Source organism: Sturnus vulgaris, chromosome 3 (assembly GCF_052056855.1).
Source record: "Sturnus vulgaris isolate bStuVul1 chromosome 3, bStuVul1.hap1, whole genome shotgun sequence".
Taxonomy (NCBI): Eukaryota; Metazoa; Chordata; class Aves; order Passeriformes; family Sturnidae; genus Sturnus; species Sturnus vulgaris.
This window is the reverse complement of record NC_142245.1, coordinates 25,423,141-25,447,931: the sequence shown is the minus strand read 5'-3', so window position 1 is coordinate 25,447,931 and position 24,791 is coordinate 25,423,141. Positions and strand designations below refer to the sequence as shown.

Genomic DNA, 24,791 nt, shown 5'->3' with positions numbered 1-24,791 from the left:
ATTATTTTCCTCATCTGTAATGAGATACCTTTACTTCCCATACAGTCAAATACTAAGCAGACTCTACAGATACTTGGCATATTTTAGCACTGTTCATCTTCTACCAGACCATCATGGAAATTCACAAAATGCTGTCTGACACTGCTCATCCATTTACTTCACATTAAGCCTACAGACTTAGAATCCCAGAGGGGTCAAGACAACTCTTCAAAGGCTACATAACATGGCACTAAAAACATGTGGTGTCTTCTAAGTTCACCCATGCTACCATTTCCTCTTTAGATGCACAGACAGGTCAGCTGGATGTCTGGATGTCATCTCCTGTCCAGTTTCCCCACTCACAACCACAACTCCACCAAGTCAGCCAAAGGAGTCCTTTCAACACCCATAGCACACACAGCTGGGATGTCTGTAAGAAACGACCCATGGCTTTTTTCTTAAACTCCAGGGCAGGAGGAATCAAAATTCAGTGAGAACGGCATTAATTCCTCATTAGCCACATTCTTGAAGTTAGTATTTTGACAAAATTGATGTCCTGGAAGAACAGTTGTAACTACATTAATAGCCGATTTCTATTTCAGTAAGGCAAGAGACTTACTGGTCACTATGATCTAGTACAAAAACAACCTCCTGATGACTGAAGTTATGAGCAAACCATCTAACTGAGCTCTAAACTCAGCTGTAGAGTTCACTTCTGTAGAACAGGATTAATACACAGCAGAATTATTCACTGCTTTCCTGATCAATGGATTGATTTCTATATTCATTTGAGGATTAACAGACTCTGGGTTACCACAATGCTTATATGACTGTGCAAATATTTAATAGTCACTTATGGTTCCTGGCAAGAAATCACAATAACTAGAATTTTTCTTCTCCCCATTAACTTATAGGTTCATTGTCCTCTTGGTTGTGAACTCAGTACGCATTTCATTGCACCTTTTAAACTTAGGTCATCAATATGTGTCTTAGTGTGGCTGAGGTCCCCTGCTTTTAAGTAAAAAGTAGTACTGCAAATGGATACAAAGGGCACAGTAGAGCAGCCCTGAGCATGCTGAGCATCTCCTCTTTGAGCAGTTATTCTTTTTATTTAGACAGCCAGACTATTTTTCACATTCTAAATTACATCAGGTTTCACTCGGACACTTTAAACCAGTATCAGGAGGACTTCTGCCTATATCCTGCAAGTTCACCCATGCAGGTTTGCAACTCATGGTGGACCACCATTATTATTAATTTATTAACTTCAGAATTTTTTCTTGTTTCTAAGAGCATCAATCTCTCTTTCTGTGCATACCAGGTTATGAAGCTTCAGTACACACTGCATGTTTGTTTGGTTTGTTATTCTCCCGAGGCAGATACGCACCTAAATACCCAATGATACATGACAGTGGTTTTCTGGTGCTTTTTATCTTCAGAGGATTCCCAGAAAGTTCACAATGTCGATCTGCATCTGAGAATTTTAAAGAATAAAACTCAGTTTAAATATTTTACTATTGCAAACAGATTTAGGACACACCAACCAGTTTCTGACTTGCATTTTTAACAAAAATTTCTTTTTTGCTTTTCCTTTATTTTCATCAGTACTTCTAATCACAAATATTTAAAGGCAGGACATGTCCTCATTCATGCAAGTGATGTTATGATTTTTTTTTTATGTTAATGTTTTAACACCAGTTAGACTGTAGTTCTTGCTTACAAAGTCTTTCTGGAGATAGTCAGCCAGGCAAATGAAACACAGATGAAAATATGACTACTAAAAGAAATGCAATTTTGGCTATTAAAAATGATTTCTATTGAATTATTTTTTGTTTTCTACAAGCTTCTCTGTCTCTAAATGAGGCAATACAGAGTAAAGGTTTTAATGCTGGGACTACTGGTTTTTGTCACACTACTCTTCACTGTAAACTTTTCCACAAAATGGTCAGTTGTAACCAAGTATTGCAGAGCTCAAAGGTCTCAAAGACTGTAACTTTCTGCTAAGTACATGAAAACAAGCAGTGCAGCAACTGCCTTCAATTTCCTGCTGCTACTGTGAACACACAAGTAGAGATCCCATCCACGTGTCCCAAGCACAAAGTGTTAACATAAAGAGGTTTAGCCTTAGAACAAAGAAGTCAGTCAACTTAAGGTAAAAAATCACAAGGCACTAGACTACAGAAAATAATTTCAAGACGATTGGAAATAGACCATCTCCTTTTTCTTTTTAAATATTCAGAATGACTGGCTTATCTGTCTTCCAAGACAAAAAACCTCATATAGAGATTCCAGTATCCCTAGAATACAGGCATTCTGTTCTGGACAAAATTGCCTTCACAGTGATTATATGGATTGGGAGTTCTCTCAAATGGAATAACTTCCCACAAATACCTACCTACAAATTGTACAGAAGGGACACATTATAAATAGATTATAATTACAGCTCCTCCCCGTGTTCACCAAACTCGTCCTGTTTGCTTCATTCCAGCACATGAGACAGAGTAAGCAGTAACAGGAAAAGGATAAGGCACCATGTGGAAGAATTTACAATCCCTTAATCTATTCTAATCTAGACCTGTGCAAAAATCATGAAGATCACGAATGCACAGCAATGACTGCAATAAGTATTTCAGATGTTCAAGAAGATGTTTTCAGTGCAGCAGACAAAGCACAACTTACTTTAATAGATTAAGGAATCTACCTAAAAATTCTGGAAATACCAATAGGTTTCAAAGCTTCCAGAGCCCTAGTGCTGAGTACATGAAGTACTTAATTATTTTTTCTTAATCACAAAACATACTGTGCTCAGGGAAAAAAAAAAAAAAAAAAAAAAAAGCAAACGTGGTTACGTGGTTCCTGGGATATTTTTAATATTGCAAAACACCTGAAATATTTTAAGTGGTGGAGCAGAATGATGTGTCTCCACTGAGTCCCTCAGTAAAATAAGCAGAGGCTATACAGTGCTTTATAGCTACTTTGAGAACAGCAAAGTATTGCCTAAGAAGTAATTAGCAAGAAAATTTTCCATCTATGTGCCTTCACTGTAAAAAAAGATATTGAATCATGAAGTGGTATTTATATGCTGACTGGGAATGCATACTGCAAGGAGAGCACAATTTTCATGCTTGAGATAAAGCATGTTCATCAAAGGTGATTATTTCAAAGTACACCTATCTATTAAAACAGTCAAGTATGTTTAACAGCAGCAAACCTTGATCCTTAAAGAGGTACTCTCATAAAAAGTATAATAAAGTTTATAATCTTTATGCAGAACACAGAGAAAAAAAAACAGAAGTTGTATTGTGCATCATTCTCAAGTGTAAAACCAGAGAATAAAATTCGGGTAGGAAGTTATCAAAACGCTCAAAATTTAAAGCAAGTCCTAAAATCAAATATGATCTTTTATATGGACAATAAAAATCTTAGTAAGATTAGTGAAGTAGTGGAAGCTATGGGGAAAAATACGTTTATAACAAGAAGGAATCATATTTTTTAAAATATTTTTCAAACACAGCAAAAGCAGAAAGCAGTGTCAGTGGCAATCGATTATGAAGGTGTGAGGAAAATACACAAGAAACAAAAAGGCACAGCAGAAAAGTTGAATACATTCCTTGTATGACTGGTCATTGCAGAAGCACTTAAAAAAGCTCACTTCCAAAATACTTTTATGAAGAAAGTATGAGAACTGTGTCACACTGAAGTGTCCACAGGAAATATTTCAAAACAAACTGGTTAATCAGTAAAACCAGGTTACCAGGACCAGGTGGAATTCGTCCAAACTGCTGAGCAGACACGCTGCTGGTGTTTAATGAATGTTTAAATGGTCTTGGTTCAAGAGAACAAAAACAGGGCAGACGTGATAATATTCTTCAGTAAGTAGGTCTGCAGAGTGGCAAAAGGTTGCATTATTAATAGAGGCACATGGTTAAATTTGGAAACGTCAAGGGAGCCAACAAAGACCTTGGAAGGGCAAACAGGTTTAATGTGTTCTCATTAGTCAGTGGTGTGTCCTTGCAGCAGGAAGGATGATGGCATTCTGGGGGAGGTCACCTCTCCCCTGGGTCCATGGGAACAACAGCCAGAGCCCGTGTCCAGCTCTGGGATCCCCAGCAGAAGAGACACAGGCACACGGGAGCAGGGCCAGCTCTGGAGGCTCACCAAGCTGATGGGGTGTTCGAGCACAGGACATTCAGGGCTTGGGGAAACAGGTCTGGGCAGCCTGGAGACCAGAAGGACAAAGGGATGGCTCCTGGATGGCCCCTGCAGCCTCTCCCAGCAGCAGAGCAGAGACACTGAGCCAGACCCTTCTGAGAGGAACACAGAAGTGTTCCTGCCACACACTGCTCCTGTCCGTGGCAACAGCCAGGCTGGGAGACAGGAAATTGTTGGATATAAGGATAAGGTTATTTGCTCTGAGGTTGATCAAACACTGGAGCAGGTGCCCAGGGGAGTCATGCAGTCTCCATGCTTGGAGATACAAAAAGCTCATCTGGCCAAAAGGCCCATGAGCACATGAACCTTATGCAAGAGGTGGGATTAGAGACCTCTAGGGGCTCTTCCTACTTACATTCCTATAAACCAGTAACTGCCAGGATCCTCTGAGGAGACCATGACCTGTCCACATACAGCTGATCTGCATCCAATTTGGCATTTCAGAGAGCTTTTACCAAACTGTGTCACCAAAGATCTCTGCTGTCCAGCTGTTAGAGGGTAAAGGAGGCTTTTTCAGGAATTAGCACCTTATTAAAATAAATTGTCTATGTAATCTCCAAATTATCTGTGCTGTTCAACTATGAAAGGGCAGGAAAAGAGGCAATTAAAGAGTTAAAATTTCCTGATAAATTTCTGAGCAAAATCAAAGCTAAAACTGATAGCCAAGGATAGGAGCAGCATCAAGCAATGCATGTAAATGAATTCTGAAAGGTTAAAATAACAGTAATGTATAGATATAATGATGGCTCCTACACCATCACAAAGCAGAAGAGTATTCATGGAGTCAGCGTCAACGGTTGTCTAAAAATATCTAGACAATACTAAAAAGAAATCAAATCAGAATGTTAGAAATCATGAGAATAGCAAAATAGAAAACATGACTTTCCAAATCATGGGAAATCTCTATCTTGAAGTGCACAAAGTGCACATAATTTGAGGCACCATAACCCTAAAGAGGATACAGCACAACTAGAAAAAGTCTAGGAAATAACATTGCAAACCAGAGTGTGAAACATATTTTTATGAGGCTTTAAAGCTGTCAAGCATGGTGACTGATGTGGGCATTACAGAGGTGAATGAAATCAGTAATGCCAAGAAGATGATAATAAATGAGGCTGTGCTTTTAGCTATAAAAGTATTTTCTAATTATTTTCTTTTTTAAAAAACTATATTTGTAGATATCTTAAGCTTAGAGAGACTCATTAGCAAGTTATTTCTCTTTGACATTCCATCATATCTCTGTCAAAATGCAGATCATCTAAATGAATGTACTGTATTCCCCCAATTGTATTCTTCTTAGAAACTTTGGGAAAAAATAATATGCTCTGTTAATTATTTTGCTGGCTATTAAAATCTGGCACAAATTTCATTCATGAAAAAATATTTTCATCTGAAACAGCTAAAAGCTCTTCCATAGCTATCAAAATCAAGGATGCAAAACATAGTTTGTGAACCAAGACCCATAAATGTTACTCAATTCAGATGAATGGGTAGCTTTATGCTTATAAAGACAAATCAGTAACATTTTTCATATCCTACTGTTTTCACGTGTCTTTGTTTCATCAAACTAGAGCACTAGCAAGTACTATGCACCATATTTGTTAATAAATCTGAGGATTTAAAAGTATGATAAATTTTCATCGTGATCAGTATATCCATTTCCAGATAACTATACATATATTATACAGATAACATATTACCATGCACTGAAAACATTTTGACAATCATGTCTGCACAGGATGTGGTTATCCAGGTCTAAATTACTATAATTAATACATATAGTTATAGTCATAAAGCCATATCCAAGCAATGAAAAAAAAAAAAATCCCTCAAAAATCTCCCTGTGCTGGTGCAATAATGTTTACAGACACATGGCTCACTGCCAGGCATTTATCAACCTGCCTGAGAGCTGCAAACAGATGCAGTCTCGTCAGGGACTGTTGAGAAGAATGCTCACTTTGCTTTTCTCTAGTTAAGAGACCTTCCCCAGACAGGATGGTCTTGCTTAACTTTCTGAAAAAACATGCAGTACATTCAAATTAAAAAGGTGGTAGAGCATGAGATTTAGACCACAAGAATTTCATCTTACCAAAGAAGTTCCCCAATTCTAATTATTCCTGAAAAACCATCAGACACGTTTATTGTCACCAACCACAGTGAGTCTATTAAGTTCAGGCAGAACAAGGTTTGAGCTTTCCATGATGGGCTGTGCTCCTAGCAGGAGGTGCTGTGCCTTCTCAACCTCCTGGTGGCCATCCCAAGATTGAACTGGGATGTAAATGCATCATCTCCACTCCCTCCTGCTGGCATCTGAGCAGGGGTCATGCTACAGGCTTTGTTAATGAGGAAAATCTAATTATCTGCACTATCTGAAGGAATAAAGAACACAGAATAGGACCTTGTTTTCTGCCAGTGGATATAATGGGCTGAGGGAGAGGATGTGGGTGGACATTCAATAAGAGCAAATGCTCTGTCAAAACCTGGTTTTCACCTAAAAGATGCTTGGGTCTTTGGTTATCATTCCCAGAAGCCTCCATACCCCTCCAAGACACCAGAAGTACCTGCAGATGCATTCAGGTACACAGGTGGAATGCAAATAACAATTTATTTTATGGCTGAGCTCTGACACGCTTGTTCAGTCTTTCTCAGAGCTGGGAATCAGTTTCATTTACAACCTGGCACTCCAACAAATTGCACAAGACTAAACGGGCATAAAACCTGGTATGCAGCTGGGATAAGTGCCCCAGCAATCCTTCTGCCTTCAGATTTTATGGTTTCTGAGTGTTGTTATGGTGCCTAATGCAATATAGTTGGGAAATGCAGTGACATTTTCAAGAACTGCTTTGGCGCACACAGAGTCAGGTGAGTCTGACAAAGCATCTAAGGAGCCATTTGATTGAAGTTTCAGCAAACCAACATGGAAAACAAATTCCAAATCAGTTCTTGGGCATTGTAACCATCTCATTCCATATCACATCATGGGTGACCTGGTACTCTGGCCAGGTTAAGCATGACTGTAACATTTCTAACACGAACACAGATATTTATCCAATACTGTAAATAGTCAGTGGATCCAGTATAGGACATCATGACTGCTAATTAAGGATCTTGTTTAAAAATCTAAAAATTATTTGCTTCAAGATACCATTAGAAGAGGATTCAGGGCATTCTCAGGAAAAGAGGGACTATTTAGTTACAATAAAACTACAAAACACTTTTTTTCTTTACTTTTTTACCTTTACTAGAGCAAGAATACGACAATGACAATGCAGGTGAGAGCACTGTAATGATTCCACAGAAAGAGAGAGATTGCCAGAAACAGAACATGGATTGTGGATATGTGTATGTGTACAAAGAAACATGACTTAAATTAGTTGAGGTATAATTTGGTTTCCACCATTAGAACATTATTTTAATGCTGTGTTCAAAAACCATTAACAATTGTGACCTTTTTTCTTCAACTTATCTTAGGTCTAATCACGAAGCATCAGAATTCAAGGAGATAAAATCATGAGGTGCAAAATTTGCTTTAAGCAAAAATAATAATGGAAGACCAACACTACAGGGGAAAAAAATGTCTTTCTACTCTTGCCATTAATCTGATGTAGAATTCTTTCACTGAAAGAAACAAAAAGAAACAGCACTGCCAGTCTGAAGCAAGAATGACTATTTCCTGCTGAAAAGCTCAACTTTTCACTCCTCTTTTAAGGCTGAACACGTGTTTAGTATGATGATTAACAGTTGGATGAAAATTTTTTCTTCTTTCTTCTCCTTAAACAAAAGTTTGATCTTTCGAATTTTTTTACTGTAGTGAGGGAGAAAAAACAGTCATACGGAGAAAAAGATATAAGGTTCAAGTGAACTCCTAAATTTTCCTCCATGATTCAGCAGAAACATAAATTTAAAGGTACAATACCTTCCTCTCAGAAAGTAACTTTAATTTTGGATTGAAGATTAAAAATATAATCCTAATCCAGCCTTAGACATACTTCTTCCATGAAGAACAACTCATTTTATTCATACAGTCGACATATGATTTCCTGAAATCTGAAAATTGTTCCTGACTTGCATAGTATTAAAAGAAGAAAGAAAATGACCAAAAGAACAATTAAAAAATTAGACAAGGGCAATGAACAGAAATATTCAACAAATTCTGGTGTACTGCAGAAGTAGGTGAAGGGTTTGCATATGCGCAATGGCTGGTCATAAAGTACATAAAGGGCAAATAATTACTCAAAATCAGATTTTAAGCCTCCATGGAGTAAATTTCTTATAAACAATGCAGACATCATCTGCATTGCAAGTAAGTGTGCTGGGAAAACGTTTAGTGTTAATCTAGTGAACATGCTTATAAACACCACATCTAATGGTCTTAAAAGTTCTCTTCAATTCTAATACAATTGACAGACAATGCAATGAGCCAGCATGGCTCATCCTGGAATACCAAGCATCTGCTCCAAGAACTGTATCTATGGAAGAGTGGGAATCTTAGCCAGACAGTGTGAACAGTAAAACAATGTGCCCAGTGCAGATACAAAAGCTGTTGAAATATTCAGTGGCTTTGCAGCAGAATTTACACACAAATGCAGGTGAAGAGGCTTACTGTCGCTATCTACAAAAACTCATAGCCTTTTGTCATACTGCTAGAAACTCATCAGGTATTTATATTTTGGCTATAAAGAGAACAATCATAATCCAGAAGTTTATTTAGAACTAAAATTTAAAACTGGAACAGAGAAAACCAAAATGATGGAACTATGATGTAATAATAAACGTGGCTATCACCAACATCTGATTGTCACAGTGACAAAGGATTGTATTGCACACCACATTTAAATTATGAAGCCCCAGCGCCCGATTCTTTGACCAACCTCACTGAATAAAAGTACAACATGTACAGATCTATAGGTTCTGCTCAGGAAATTAATTAAAAAACAACAGAAAAGCACACTTCTTTCATCCTGCCTAGTAGGAAGAATGTATGTCATGGCACTGATATTCCCTTCCTGCCCCCCATTTTTGTTAATGGCACTTTTTGAAAGTGGATGAGGTAGTAGTTCTCCCCTTTTTAATTAATTTGAAATGTTTCCACAGCCTAAGATCTGTTCAAGGCAACCAGACTTTATCCAACGTGTCAGTGATATGCTGGACAAATGAGGGAAAAAAAAAAAAAGAAAAGCAAAAGCGTATAGACAAGAAATGTTTATTGAAAAAGAAAATAAAATTAAAAGACAAAAAAATGGGTGGGAAGCACAGCACACAGAACTAAGAATTAAAAAAACATCTTACATTCTGCCTTAATGGCAGCACAGTTAATAGGGACAAAGGGGCGTCGCGCTGCCTGCCGCAGGCGCAGGGTGTTTTTGCAGACCTGCCGGGCCAGTTTTGTCCAGCACGTGGTGTGGAGGAAGAACGCCTGCCGAGTTTTCACCGCCGACTTGGGGCTGCCCGTGTTCCGCACCGGGGTGCCCTGCGTGGCCTGGCGCGACAGGTGAGTCCGGACGGGCGGCTCCTGCGGAGGGAACGCACACAGCACAGGGGCTCAGTCACTGCACACAAACGGCCCCCAGGTGGACCAGATCACACCAACGAGAAAAGAACTGCACCGACAACACGCCTAAAAACCACGCAGCAAAAAACTCTGCTGAGAACGGGTGTACGACTCCATTCTAAATGGGATATTTAACGTTTCAGAGGCCATTTGACTGACAAAATGACGTTTGTACACCAAAAATGCAGGAAGCACATGCTTGTTTATACAAGAAGTAGTCAAATAAAGATATGGCAAGGTCTGAGCACTGTACAGTTCTACTTAACACAGAAAATGTAGATACTGGTAAAAGTCAGGGAAAACAGCAGTTTGAGTTTTCCCAAGCTACTCAAAGGAAAACAGAAGAAAAAAAAATAAAGTTTAGCACCTGGTGTTATAGACAGGAAAAGTGCATAAAAAAAAATAATATTTTGATAAAAGCATGTTTACAAGAAGTGTTGCCTTCCTTAAACCAATAAACTTATTCTATCTTTGCTTCAGCAAACCAGCCTATAAAAATGTGTCTACTCCTGCAATAAATCGTTTCTTCTGCTTTCTGAATAAAGCCCATGTTATCGTGGTTTTTGCCGCTCCCTACCCTTACAGTGACAAGAAAAAGGATTCATGAACTGAGTTTTGTAATACCAAAGCTGAATACATATACAAAAATCACTCCATTAAATAATCAAATCACAACAGTCTTGTGAAAGCACCATGTTTTGTTTTACAGAAGTTTGTCTACACAATCCTACCTCTGTAGGTTGGCTGGAAGACAGTTTATCTTCATCTGTCTGTGTGGGCATTTTCAGGCCACCATATTTCTTCCAATAAATCCAGCAAGATGCACACAACCTACATTGCATATTAGGAGGGCCCCAAGAATACCATTGGTGAGACTGCGGAGCTACGGAGGAGAAAGCAGCACAGGTGAACTGGGGCATGCCACATTCACTGCCATCAACCCAAATGCTGTAATAAATGACTACATATGGCCATAACTTATCAGAGCACTGGATGGATTAATATTTAATATATTTGACACAAGAAGTAAGAATTTGGACTGTTTGTTGCTTTATTTTTTTACAAAAGCATCACAGAAGTCAGCTCCAAATGGAAATTTTGGAAATGCTTTTATAATAAATTTCAATCCAGAGACTTTTTATTGCTGAGATTTTCTTCCAGAGAAAAAAAACAAAACAAAACCAAATAAAAACCCACTATTTCTAATCTCACCCTGGAAGGCTTATTAAGTTGGACTTTCTATCTGCTCTCATATAACCTCTGTTAAAGGCTACTATTTCAAGAAGCCCAACAAAAATTATCAGAAATGCACAAAATGCTAGAAATAAACAACAGTCCTCCCCACGTTCCCCAATAACAACAGAGGGGGGAAACACCCCCAAAATCATTCAGAGAAAAGAGAGCAGCTCAAAAACCTTGCAGCCTTAAAGGAAACCCAAAAATAAATTTGAATCTAGCTTTATGAAGGTAAAGAAAGAATAGATCAATGCCATCATATTATACTACTTAAACTTTCTATGCCTTATGAATTGTTAAAAAATAAATCATCAAGCAATTTGAATACTTTAATGTTATTTCTTCCCTAAGAGTAATTGCAAATTACCCTCTGTCACATGCTAACAAAAGTACATACCATTTTTTTTAACAACACATATTAAGATTCACCCAAACTCTTGAGACATTAAAAAATATATTTACTTACTATAACAGCTTTCACAAGCCCGACCTATTACTGTGGCTTGTGCCTGGTAAGAGGCTCCCATTGCTCCGTTGACTGCAGCAGGTTTCCCATTGTTGCTGGATATTTGATTGGGATTTGGCTTATTGCTTTAAATACATTTTTTTAAAAGTTGAAAAAAAAAAAAAAAAGGTCGTTTTATTAACTGGTTAGTCAACATGAAGACAATCTAATTCTGAAATTCTGATGTGTGCTAACATCTATATAATCTTCTCTAAACAACAAGACTAATTTTTGTACTCCTCTATTATTTTCAGCATTGTCAGACACTTGCTATGTTAAGAGCTGCCCTGATACTCCAATTTACAGCTCTTTATTGTGCTCACATGGTCTAAGCTACTTGGCAAGCTCATAAAAGACCAAGTCTCAGGGTCAAAGCATTAACAAAAGTCTGACAGCATGGAATTTAAGAAGGTGGTTCTAGTCAATAGATAAGGCTTTACCAGCTGAGGATGGACTTTGTGTGAAGTATAACAAGAGTAGCAACAGTGCCTGTAAGACCACATCTACATCTAATACTCCAAACTACTGGGTTGTTCATCCCAGGAAAGGGTCAAACAGCCTAAAACAGTCTGAAAAAGAAGTACACACAGTAATACAGATGCCTTATAACCATGGCAAAACTCACCCATATATCAGCTTGTTCTGTCTCAGTTTTCTTCTGAACTACTTCTTCTCTGAGCAAGGTAACTAATTGTTTTTGGATATTTCTGTTTGGTTTTTTAATTATCATTATACTATATCATTCTTGTAATTATTGTAACTTCTAATACTTCAGTGAAGTAGGACTTAACAGGTTAATTAATTGAGAGCATTAATATACTCCTCACTAGATTAAGTGCAATATTTCCAGAGTTTCCACTTTGTGAATCTTAATTACCCTCAATACAATGCAAGGCTGGATACATTGATTCCTGAGATAATTATTTGTCACTTTAGGTAGCATAAAATATATTCAAGAAAATTTAAAATGACAACTGGAGTAACCTTTGCTGTTTCAAGTCTCTATTTCAAATGCCAACAAGTCTGTCTCCCACCTTCTCCTTTTCACTATATCAGAAAGAGCCAATTTTACAATTTCCACATATTCTTTATCCTGGGCTCAAGGTACAGGAGAAGAGACTGAAAGACAATTAAGTCTTCCACATTATGATTTGTTGCTTAGTTACCTTTCAGAAAAGCCATGAATTGAAAGGGACTCTCTGGTATTAAGGACAGAACCTCGCATTTACAAGAAAAACCTAATGATCAAGTTCAAAAAGGTACTCAGCTTCGAGAATCAATTCTACTCAGATTTCAAATGCAATAAATCAGTCTTGAAGCAGGGCATTTAGCAATCCCATGACTACCACAGACAGCAAAGACTTGAGAAGTCCTACCATCCTCCTACTGTTGACTAGGGATTTTGTCTTGAAATGGAGGCAGTAAGACAAAAGCACAAAAATCCCACATTTTGAATCACATTTTGTCATCCAATACAGCTGGTCCCTACTGCGAACATATTGAAAATCCATAACTGTCCACAAGGACCAAGGAAATTAAATTGAAAAAAGCATAATGTAAAGACTGAGCACCTTATGGTTTTCCTAAAGCAGCCACTCATCTGTCTGTTAGGGAACACTCATACTAGCAATTTTAGCTTCTTTTAAACAGTGTGACTTATTAGAGATGTGAGCTTCAAAACTCAAAAAATCTGTTCTAAGATTAAAATAATTAATTTAACAGTCTACTGCTTTCATTGTTACATCTTTTTAAGAGAGAAAAGCTAGTTGTTATACAAACACTCACAACAACAGGAAGTTCAAATATAAGTAAATTGAATATACCCACAGAAAGCTTAGAAAAAAGTGATTTGTAATCCTTTCCTTGTCATAATATTCAGGAAATTATGACTATATAGGAGGGATTTTAGGTTTTTTTCTGCAAACCACATGTTAACAGAAGCATATATAGCATCCAGCTTAAATACAAAAGAAATATAGATCAAAAATCCCTCAGAAGAAAACAAGATTGCATTAATAGCACATGATCATAGATAGAAAGTCTGGGGCTGTGTGCTACCTTTAATTTAGAACCAGAACATCTCTTGTCTCTATATGAAGAACAGATTTTATCAGCCAGATAAAACTGTAATGGGAAATTATCTGATTTTATTTTATGTAACTATTTCTATTTTGAAATATTGCATTTACACAAATATGAAGTGTTGTGCTACAGGAATTTGGAAGAGATTATTTTGGAAAATCTGATTTTTAAATTAATAGGCTCTTCTTGCATGTAAACAGCCCACAGGCAGCACTGGATAAGCCTTTGTAAAACTTCTTATTCCAGACAAAAAGATTGCAGATCGAAAACAAAGAGATCAGTAAAGTAAGAAGGTTTCACTTAAGACAAGCGTTTCAATCATTTTCTGATTATATCTCTGCATATAACAAATCCTGTGAAAGTAACAATTAAGGATATAACTAGGAAAATACCATGCATGTTACTGTTTCAATTTTACCTGTATATTACTCAAAAAAAATTACTTTGTTGTTATACTCACTAGGTGGGGATGTATACTTGTTTCAATTTACTTTCTGCTTCAGCTGCTTTCAGACGTTTCTAGTTGAAAAATAAACACATTAAAATATTTTATTATATTAAGGTATGACATTTCATAAAACTATACACAATACATCTTAAAATTATTTCTATTTTGTGATTTCACAAGAGCCTCCAAAACAAGTATAGAAATCTACACAATGAAAATAATGAAAAACAAGTTCTCAATTTATATTATTAGTTTGAAAACACAATATGCTGTCCTTCCCAATAAAACTCACAGGCATCACACATGACAACAAAACTGCCAAAAATGACAGTTCCAGTTCATATAAATTACATCTATATGAACATGTACAACATTGTGGTTATCCCTCATTGCAGAATTATGTAGAAACCAAATGAATGAAATTGTGTTCTTCATCAGTCATGTAACAAAACTTCTGCTTCTGCTGTGTCCAGACTGAGGCTGAGCTTTTATAACACAGTACAAGTAACAATAAAGTCCACTGACTCTTAGAAATAACTAAACACTTACTAGCTGTAAATGCCATCAAAACTGTGGCTCAGGAACATCACAGTAACAGGACAGTTATACAATTGTCAAGATAGTCTGTGAATTTACTAAATCGTTACTTTCTTCATACTTGCAATAAACTCAAACCATTTTGCATTTCTATAATGTTGAGAAGTTTTAGTTATTGCCATATATTATAAAAGTAACTAAGACAACAGTTTTCTCAGCAATGGTACAAAAAATACAGAGTTCAGGTGTCTACAGGCTATCCAAAACATTTGTATGTAAAAGATGAAGAAAAAACATTATTTCCCTGCACTTTCAGTGCTCAAGACGTTATTTTTGTTCACTTGAGAGAAAAAAAAAGAAAAAGACAAGACAGAAAAGGATTTGAAACATGGTCAATTTCATTACAGAGGATAAAAAAATGGAGGAGATGCATTTATATCCAGCAATAATAAATCAGTACTACCTGTCTTAATCAGGTGATTAAATTCAGTCCTTCATTTCACCTACAATAGCCACTTCTCTCTGCTGTACTCCTGCTTTTTGATAACCAACTTTTGCAAGGTTTATAATCCAGGAAAATATTTCCCACCTTGAGAAAACTACCATTAGATGGCTCTGCTCTGAGAGTGCCTTGCCTGAGCCATGAGGTGAGTTACAGGGTTATTCAGCTTTACTGGCCCAGCAGTCTGACCAAACCTCCTGGTGTAAACTGCTGCTCTTTTCCATTTCATTAAGTTGCCTCTGCGTTGTCCATTTATAAAACTCACACTTATAAAAATTGCATCTTTAAGGAGTAATGTGTAACAAATAGACTTCTAATCAGTCCATGCCACCATTAATTAATTCCCATGCAATATGAGAGCTCTTTTCTATTTATCTCCAGAAGAGGTTTTTTTCCTTACAGCTTTTTGCAGTTCACAGATGCCCAGTTGTTTGGAGCTACAGATGACACTGCTGGTACAGCTGCAATCCTTCTCCAGTGCCAGGCTTGGCTCTATCTTCAGTGGGCCCATAGAAAAATGCAAACACGGTCTGCTCTGCCTGCTTGGGTCAGTTTTTACAAGAGCAAGGAGAAAGAATAGCAGCAGCACAGTGCTCCAGGTCTCATAAACTGATAGTTTTTAGTCTGAGAACATTTCACAGTCCCAGCAGAGGAGCTCTCAAGGGTGAACTCCCTCTGCTTAACAGCAGGGCACAGGTTTTCCACAACTGTCTCTCGTTGGTTTTCATATTACATCCAACAATATAGAATTTTTTTTTACCCTGAAAGAAGCATGTCAAACTACCAGGCAAGGGGTTAGCACACTTTCCTCAGAGCTTCCTAATAAACTGGCTCCATTCTACAAAACCAATCAGTAAATCTCACTGCACACCTACCACAAGCAAAAGAGAAAATACAATCAGGGGCAAGAAAGGAGGAAAGTAGCCCTGAAGCATTGTCAGAATGTAAAGGCATGTCTAGGAAGCTGTATTAAGCCCTGATGGCATTGTCAATGAGAAGTGACTATATACACATTAATTAAATTTTAGTATACTTTTAGTACTGGCATGGGGGTTGTAAGGAATGCCATTTAACAATTGCTTTTCTCCCTTATTTACTAAAGTGAATGAGATACTGCCTTCTAAAAAAATCATCAATGGCATTTCAGTATAAGCTATATCTTTATACATTAAAACTATGGCTAACATTGGTCTCTAAAAGCAACAGAACATGTCACAGCTTCAATTCTCACTGACATAAACTCTAAGTACTGAGAGAGAGGAAAGGATGCAGAAAGAAAACTACCAAGAGTTGCAGTTTCTGAGATGAAACCTCTGTCTGTTGAAATCTACAGATAGAACTGGTAAAAGCTGGAATTTGAAACTGAAAATATATAGACAAGAAACAAAGCACCAGTTTGTAACAAATCCCCTGGAGCAAAGTAATAAATTAGTGGAGCAATGTAACAAAGAGAGTTGATGCTTTACCTGGAAAAAAAATTTATATCTTAAACAGTATTTCAAACAGGTCTTACAGACTGCATTGCAGAGGAGGTCAAACTACACTAACCCAGTTTCTCACCTGGGGTCTACTGCTTCTAATGAACTAGCATTGAAAATGAATGCTTATGGGTTTTAAGAATTTTTTTTTAGGAATATCAACTTACAAATATTCCAAGAAATGACCACTTCCCTAAATTAGCAGTGTTTTCAACAGTGGAAATAAATAAATGAGAGGGAAATGTAATATATTGTTTCAGTAGACCAATTTAGCTACCATTTAATACGTTCAGTTTTTTCCTCTTACAAAGTCTCAATAAAGTCTTTTCCCATTGAATCGGACTTTCACGGAGAACATCACTAATAAGTTTTCATTCAGTAGAATGAAACAATCTAAACCTGGCCTTCCTCAAACACTATGTATCATGTAGTGGTCATGAGAAATGTCCTATCATCAGGAATGGTTAGCCAAGGCTGAATTAGTTTTGGTAGGAAGTTCAGAGACCTTTAACATATCTTCTGTTTGCTTTGACTGAGGGAAGATGTTCTCAAAGCAAGGTGGTAGCAGTACCTCCATTGCCATTAAATCACCACACCTATAACTTAGCAAGAATAACTTTTAGTAACAATTACGGTAAAGAAACCTTTCTTATGCCAATTCACACAAAGAAATAAAGATAGCTAAAAGCAATTTTTCATATTAAATCACGCCAATCTAGAACTCAGAGATTGTATTTTAAGATTCAAGTATGTGCACTGACCTTTTTCATCTTCCTATTCCCACCAAGCATGAGATTTAGAGATGAATGACTCTGAAATTGCCACTTTATTATGGAATACATTTTCTCCCTGAACAACATTCAATTATCACTGCTTGTTCTTTTTTGGGGAAAAAAAACCCAGAACCCTGGAAGTTTATTTAGTTACAACTAAGACACAGGCATTTACAAGAGCATTCAATTTGCAGATAACCATAAAGCCTATGTGATTTTCCTGTAAAAACCCCAATCCTGTGAAAGGATATGCAATCTTAACACACACACACCTTGATCATTGTAGCAACACGATCATAAGAAAGCTCTAGAGAACTACAAAAGGATTCTTAGTCTTTCACCAGCCACTCCAGAGCAAGTATTTTAGAAAAAAAAGTCACATTTTTATCTTAAAGATAATCTGTTGCCCAACCATTAAGATCTGACAAGATGCACAGCAAATCTGTTCACAGCACCTTTCTAGCATAAAAATTAACAGTGGAAAAAAGGGGGTTAAAAGTGAAATAAATGTTGACAAATCTAGAAGAACATGCCTTTATATGGAACATATGATATTCTATTTGTATTATCCAAACTAAATGCCTAAAGTCTAAAGGACTAAAATGTCCTAGTGATACTCCAAGATTTTACCATGAGGTAAAAGACCTTTCCCTTACCTTCCATACCCTAACAAGATGATGTAGAAACCATTTCAAACAAACCAGAACAACTTTAAGTAATCATCCCTGATATATTTAATCTGAAACAAGTCCAAAGATCCATCTAACAGTACAGCTGTAATTATTACAGCATAAAAAATATTTTCAATACACTGTGCATAACATCACCATTAATTATGCAGCAAATAAAGGAGCTACAAGCTTAAACATTAAATAAGAAATTAAAATGGAGTCTTTTAAAGTATTTTATGTCTAAATCAGGGAGCAAATATATAAAGAGTAGAGTATATAAAAAGCACCATCACTGACATTTTGGCTAAAGCTGCTAAAAATATCCCAGTATTGGGATCCAATATAATCCTAACATGTTTGCTCCAGAGCAATTCAAACAGTTGAACATTCAATCAGAAGGGAACACATCCACTGTGTGCAGAACGGTCCCAATTTTGAAATGCTGGTAATGCCAAAGTAATGTTTTGTCCAGAAGTACCAATAAAAGGTTCATAACACCAGCAGCCACTAACACAATGTATTTTTCTGCTTCCTTCAGTCCCATGGCAGAGCTTCACAGCCTAAATAAACCATTTGCTCTGTGGCCCATTTGGTCTGATCCCCTACTGCAGAGGAACCAGGAACCCCATTGCTTCAAACCAGCACACAAATAGGTTAAAAAGCTCTTCACAGCTATGGGATGTACAGCAGGCATCAGAGGATGTGACAACGCAGTCTGTAACAGCACAGAACCACTGGTCTATACCTCAAAATATTACCTTAGGCCTCCCATCAAATACCTTTTCAAGAACACAGACAGATTTTTATGCTTTAACAGGATTACTTTTTTAAAGAATGTCTCAGACTGGTTCATTCAAAAATAAATTAAATTACCTGCTGCACATATCTGTCAGTGGTTTTCCACATGTAATAATACTCAATGATGCTAGTCAGCGACTTCCAAGGGAGCTGAAAAACATTTGATTGTTACAAGTTAAAGCGGTTCCACGAAATTGCAACGTCCACTTCTTGTTAAACACATGTAAAAATCAACTATAGTTGAGACAAATACTAAAACCTGAATGTATAAAATAACTGCATTAGAATCCATATGCAAACAAACACATATTGCAATTAATAATACACAACCTTTCCTTGTAGTTAAGAACTAAGCAGAATTACAGTATCACACATCCAAATCTAAATCTAATTTATTCATAATAAATGTATGAATAAATTTATGCCATATAGTTAAACAAAATGATCAAAACAATGCAGATTCCCATCAGGAAACAGGGTGGTAGGTAATATCTCTATTATAAAGAGAATAACGTTAGGACTAAAAGAAATCATCTTGACAAGACTGTGTTCGAGTGTCATGATAATTTTACTCTTAAAAAATACAAAGGATACCATACTTAGTTCACAGATTTTTCATGACCCATGACAACTCAGCTGCTCATACATTACCACTAGCTTTGCATAAACTCCCACATGCTCTCAACTCTTAACAAGAAACAAAAGAATGCGAGGGACAAATGTTACCCTGAGCAACAAGAGTGATACTGACAATAAATATTTCACAAAAATCTCTGTACAAACAAGGTAACTTTGATCATGAAAATTATGTTGGATGCCCATATTCATCAGTAAAATAAAAATGTGTTAACCTAAGTGTAGGGGAGAAAATTAGGCAATCATTTTTAATTATCACTAAATAATCTATTTAACTCCACAATGTCTTTCGATAATTTAAATTAGAATGTCGAATCCAAAATTCATGCAATTTTTCTTCATAACTTGGAAACATTACTAATTTGTGTGTTATATTTTCTAGAGGTATGCATTAATGCAAATATTATCTGCTTTCTAGAAATGAGGATGATGTTTAGGAGGTTCCAGAAAATACAGGTGTGGAAACTGATCTTTCCAACCTTACTGACCCCACTAGGCAGCTTTCTGCATTTCTTAATCCAAAAGAATAATTTCCTGCACCTTTAGTTAAATTCCTAAAACACCAGAGGAGCACCTTCTCCAACTGCCTCTCCCTGCATGAAGGAGCTCACTAGTTTTTCAAGCTGCTTGATTCAGGTTCAGTCAGAAGTGTGCCCCAGTGTGTGAATCCCTGAACATTTGCATTTGATCCAAAAGTAGCAGTGTGTGACTGATGTCCCAATAAGTAGTAGCACAATTCAGGTTCCTAAATTCCTTTTGCTTTCTCAGGTAAATTATGCCTTGAGAGAAATCCTCCCTTAAAAAGGCCAATGACAAGAAGATGTGTTTGGTGTGAGGTGACAGATGAAATGATTCTCCAGTGCCAGCTCCATGTTCCTCCTGGCATCCAGGTGAAATGCCTTCACCCCAACCACCTGCCATTGTCAATTAGTGCATTTTAGCATATCCATTTATTTTCATTCCTGAATATTTATTAGCATGATCACACTACAAACGTTTGCCATTTCTCTAGAAGATACTTTAATCTGTTTTAACTATGGCTGTGACACCAGAATGTTCATTCACTCAGTAGGCATCTGCAATTAAAGGAAGACAATTAAGATGCTTGGACCAAATAACAGTAATCCTTTTACACTTTGATTCAAAACTTGGAAAAGCTGTTTGATAGACTGAGTATGGATAATCTGTATTCCATTTACCTATGCATTTAATGCTCTGAAGTGAAGCTGTGAACAGCCATAGAATAATGCATTGCCATTACCAAATTCTGTTCTTGAAAGTAAATATGCACATCTGCACAACGTTTTTGCAGGAGAAAATTAGCAAAAGCTACCAGCTCTATAAAAACAGAGAGAGGAGAATTTTAAGTTTCTTTAAGTTTCTCCAGGCTAAAAATAGACCAATCAAATCAGATCAGCAAGAAAAATTTAGGATTATAAATCATCCTAAAATGAATGTGGTAGTTTTAAGAACGTTGTCACAATTTTCTAAAGCTGGAAAACAGTTGCTCCTGCTTTCTATAAACAGTTCCTATTCTGGATTACCAAGGCTTTTCCTGCCATACCTGAGATGTAATAGTTATAAATTTGTGAAAACTTCTGATAATGATAAACTAAGAATTAACAAATGTAACCTACTGTTAGGAAAATAGTTACATTTGGAGAACATAAAATATCCATTCTTTTTCCATTCTACTACTCTGGGATGACAGATGTGAAATAATTCAAGCACATCAAGTAAATTGAATTAGCTTATAAGGTTTATCTTGATTAGGATTCACACAGAGTCTTAAAGATAGAAGAACCTCTCCTATAAGAGTCAATGAAAATTATTATTCAAAAGCTAGATTGGTAACTTGATTACAAATGAGCATCTCCTAGCTATGAAAAAAAGGTAAAGACCTTTACACCATTTAATTTATAACAATCTTGTTTACTAATATTTACTGTTTGTAGCTTAATACTTGAGCTGCACATTGAACATCAAACAGTGGCAGTTCACAGTAACTGCTGGAAAAGTAAATGAATCTGCCCTTTACAGAACTGTCATGTAAGGGCTGCAATTGCAGCTGCTGTGCCTTGCAAATCTGGGCCAGCTCAGAAAAGGCAACTCCTCCGGGATGTAATGACTCAGGCAGGTACTACATCACCCTTCTGCTTCAGGAGACTGCTACCAACCCCTTTCTGCCATGCAATGTGACTCTCTTGCCTGTCCTGTGGCACCACTGCAATATTGGTCTGCTGAGGTTGGAGTTTAATCTCAGGCACTGCAGACTTTAATTTTATCACTAGATCCTACATGGAGATCTGAACAAGTTCACACATACACTATCAGTTCATTATCTCCTTTGCCCTTGCTCTTACAACATATCTAAGAGTACTTAGATGCTTAGCAATAAGCAAATTTGTCAATGGCTCACCACCGAAGAGAGGGATGGTAACAGATAAAAGTATTACTCTAGAAAATCACTGCTTACGTGCTACATATTTATGCCTACCTCACCTTGCAGAAACTTTTCACATTTCCATGATCTAAATCTCCAAGGACTATTTTTGATGATTACTTAAAAAGCAAATGTGTGTTATCAAATCCCTGCACTTTTAGAATGCTACTCAGGAAGTAAAAACACAAATTTTACACTAGAGAAATGAAGATATCCCAAGACTACACAATGACTAACATAACTGAAAGATTTCAAATTGCATAGAATTAAATATAGATTGCACTGTTCTTCGTACCACATAAATTGAGATATAAAATAAACGTTCTTCTAAGGATGTTTTTTAAATGACGCTTTTCCAAAGAAATTTTAAGAAACGACTAAGAATAGATAGTATCCCTATTCTAACTAAATGAAGCTATAATTAATTAGTGCCCCACATCCATTTGTGCTGCACTCTGACTCACGGTTAAGGTGCCCTCAGTAGGCTGTGCAATGCTATCACAAGATCTGTGTGTGTCTCCTGCTTTGGGAGAGATCAGGGGAAAATAGCTGCACTTTGGGAAGGAAGATTTAGTGAAGGAGGGAGGGTATCAGGACAAAATTTTATCAGGGTATCCAAGACAAAATTTGAACATTGTAAACAGCTTCTAATAAAGTCATTCAAATATCTAGCATTTGAATATTACAAATGCAGAAGCAATTCTCATTATGCTTCTCTCGTTACACAACTCTCGTTACTACACTGCATCACTTTAATGTAGTAGTAGGTAACACAGAAATTATACAGAAAGTAAAAATACTTCATAAATACCATAGACAAGCCTTCTGCAAGCTCGCTCACAAATTGTGTTAGGACACAGCTTATAAAAAGCCAATAAAACATGCTATATGCTCACAGCATTTTCAAAAGCCAAATATTATATATTAGGAACCATTTAATTAGAATACATAGCACCTGAACTATTGCACAGTTACAAATGAGAACCATTTGTCAGTATAATAAATAACAAGAAATGTAGTTTACATTAAGATTTATGTTCTAAAAAAACTATAAATATTATTTTTCAATAATATTTTCTTGAACTTAGAAGAGCTCTTTCAGCCATGATGCAACTTTCAACCTTATGAACGCAGTGAACATTTTCTCCCTCAGGAATCTCAAAATTAAGCATGCAGCTATAATACACCTATTGAAACGTCAGTTCTTTAGAAAAACAATAGCCTTCCCTTCCCACCTTCATCCAATTACCTGTTCCATTTCAAATCTGTGGAAATGAAGGAAAGACAGCTCAGCTCATTGCCAAGCCTCCTCCCACTGTCCTGCACTCTATCTTGGAAGGACTTCTACATTTACCATACAATGCCTTTTTTTCCCCCCCCCACAAAGATTATTAATAAGCTTCTGCAAAGAGAATTAAAAAAACTGAGCTCTCAGAGTCAAGCAGAATGAGATTAATACAAAAATGTTTCAATCAGCTTCAGTCTTAAATAATGGAATTTCTTTGGTTCAAATCTTAACTTTTTCATGAAGTCCAACTTGAATATGATACAACAGAGGAAATATTTCTCCTTGAAAGAAAAAGGCTCTCCATAAAATGTGAAAAAAATTGCAACAAATTACTAGCAATTCCAGCAATCAGTGTTAGAATCCATTTAATTTCATTACCCTGCACTAGAATTAGCAAATTAAAGGTTTACTGCCCTACAGTCTGATACTTCACTACCAAAATGACTGTAGTTAGAACATATTGGGAAACATTTCTTTTACTTTTCAGAACTGCCAAAATATCTAATATGTCAAAACAACTCCCTGTAGTACATTTTAAAATCTATTTGAATACTAATTTCTCTCTGCTAACCATAGTAGGAAACCCCAGCTTTCCAAAAACACCCAGGGGAGTCAGCCATGTAGCTGCTAATGAATTTCACTGGAAATTGTGGAAGCACTCTGCAAAGTTCCTGGACCTTTTTCAGATGCTTGTAAGATCCTTGTAAAAATCCTCATCAGAACGTCTCAGCATGAAATATACCTGATATTAAACCACTAAACATTACCTTCTGTCACCATCTTTCCAAACAACAGCATTGAACAAGACAGCATATTGACTTTAAACCAGATAAAATGTATAGATATGTTAATCACACATATCAGCTACACAGATTTCTCCTCTAGCTAAACCTTCCAAACCTCCAGAAAGCAGCTATGCTCAACCATGGCAAAACACAGCTCCAGGAAAGAGCACCACTTTCATACTTACAAAGTCTTGTCGAATGTCATTGAAGTCCTTGCCATACTTCTCCAAAGCCTCTTCAAATAAACTGGCTTCTGATGCTGACCACTCTTCCATTTCATCTCTACACAAGACAGGCCCTCCCAGTGGCACTAGAACACTGATGGCACTGCTCAGATCATAGTTGTGTTTGTGCAGTGTGTCCATTGCATGAAACTGGCAGGGACAAGGAGAGAATAAAGAGGTGTTTAAATAGACAGTAGTCCATCTGTAATGCAAATTCAATTTGTTATTCTCTATAAATCAAGCAAGGAGTCTCCATTAATGCTAAATTTGGAATCTATCTTGATATCATAGTTTTCTGCTGCAGAATATGAGGAAAATAAATGGTTTATTACTTCATCTGGGAAAGGAAATTCCTTGATAAAATGTTTACCAAAAATGACATTAGTTTATTAGTTCCTGCAAATTACTAGGAAACATTTCTAAAGAATCTCTTGTTGGTAGAAATTGGTTCCAAGAAACCCAATAAAGACAGTGTCATATATTGACTGTGGGGCCATTTTCAATTAACAGCAGCTCTAAATAATAACTAAACAGCTGCTCAGACATCTATGAGCTCAATATTCTCATTGCTGGTGAAGGAAGACGTTGTTTTCAATATCATCATACTGAATGACCAGCAAGATTTCTATCCCTTGCTAAACAC

General features: G+C 36.6%; 1 protein-coding gene across 11 annotated transcripts in view; it reads right to left on the bottom strand.

The window, feature by feature from the left end:
* Nucleotides 1-24,791, bottom strand: part of MTA3 (metastasis associated 1 family member 3) — a 242,813-nt gene that overhangs the window by 133,425 nt on the left and 84,597 nt on the right. For all 11 annotated transcript variants that reach the window (XR_015802205.1, XR_015802203.1, XR_015802202.1 and 8 more), the window contains exons 9-15: nucleotides 24,110-24,298; nucleotides 18,848-18,922; nucleotides 14,026-14,084; nucleotides 11,445-11,569; nucleotides 10,474-10,625; nucleotides 9,481-9,703; nucleotides 1,367-1,453 (exon numbers count right to left, since the gene is read on the bottom strand). Coding sequence is in view for 7 of the 11 variants with exons in the window: in XM_088161230.1 (XP_088017356.1) it covers nucleotides 1,367-1,453; nucleotides 9,481-9,703; nucleotides 10,474-10,625; nucleotides 11,445-11,569; nucleotides 14,026-14,084; nucleotides 18,848-18,922; nucleotides 24,110-24,298 (910 nt within the window). In the remaining 4 variants the exon portion in view is untranslated. The remainder of the gene's footprint in view (nucleotides 1-1,366; nucleotides 1,454-9,480; nucleotides 9,704-10,473; nucleotides 10,626-11,444; nucleotides 11,570-14,025; nucleotides 14,085-18,847; nucleotides 18,923-24,109; nucleotides 24,299-24,791) is intronic.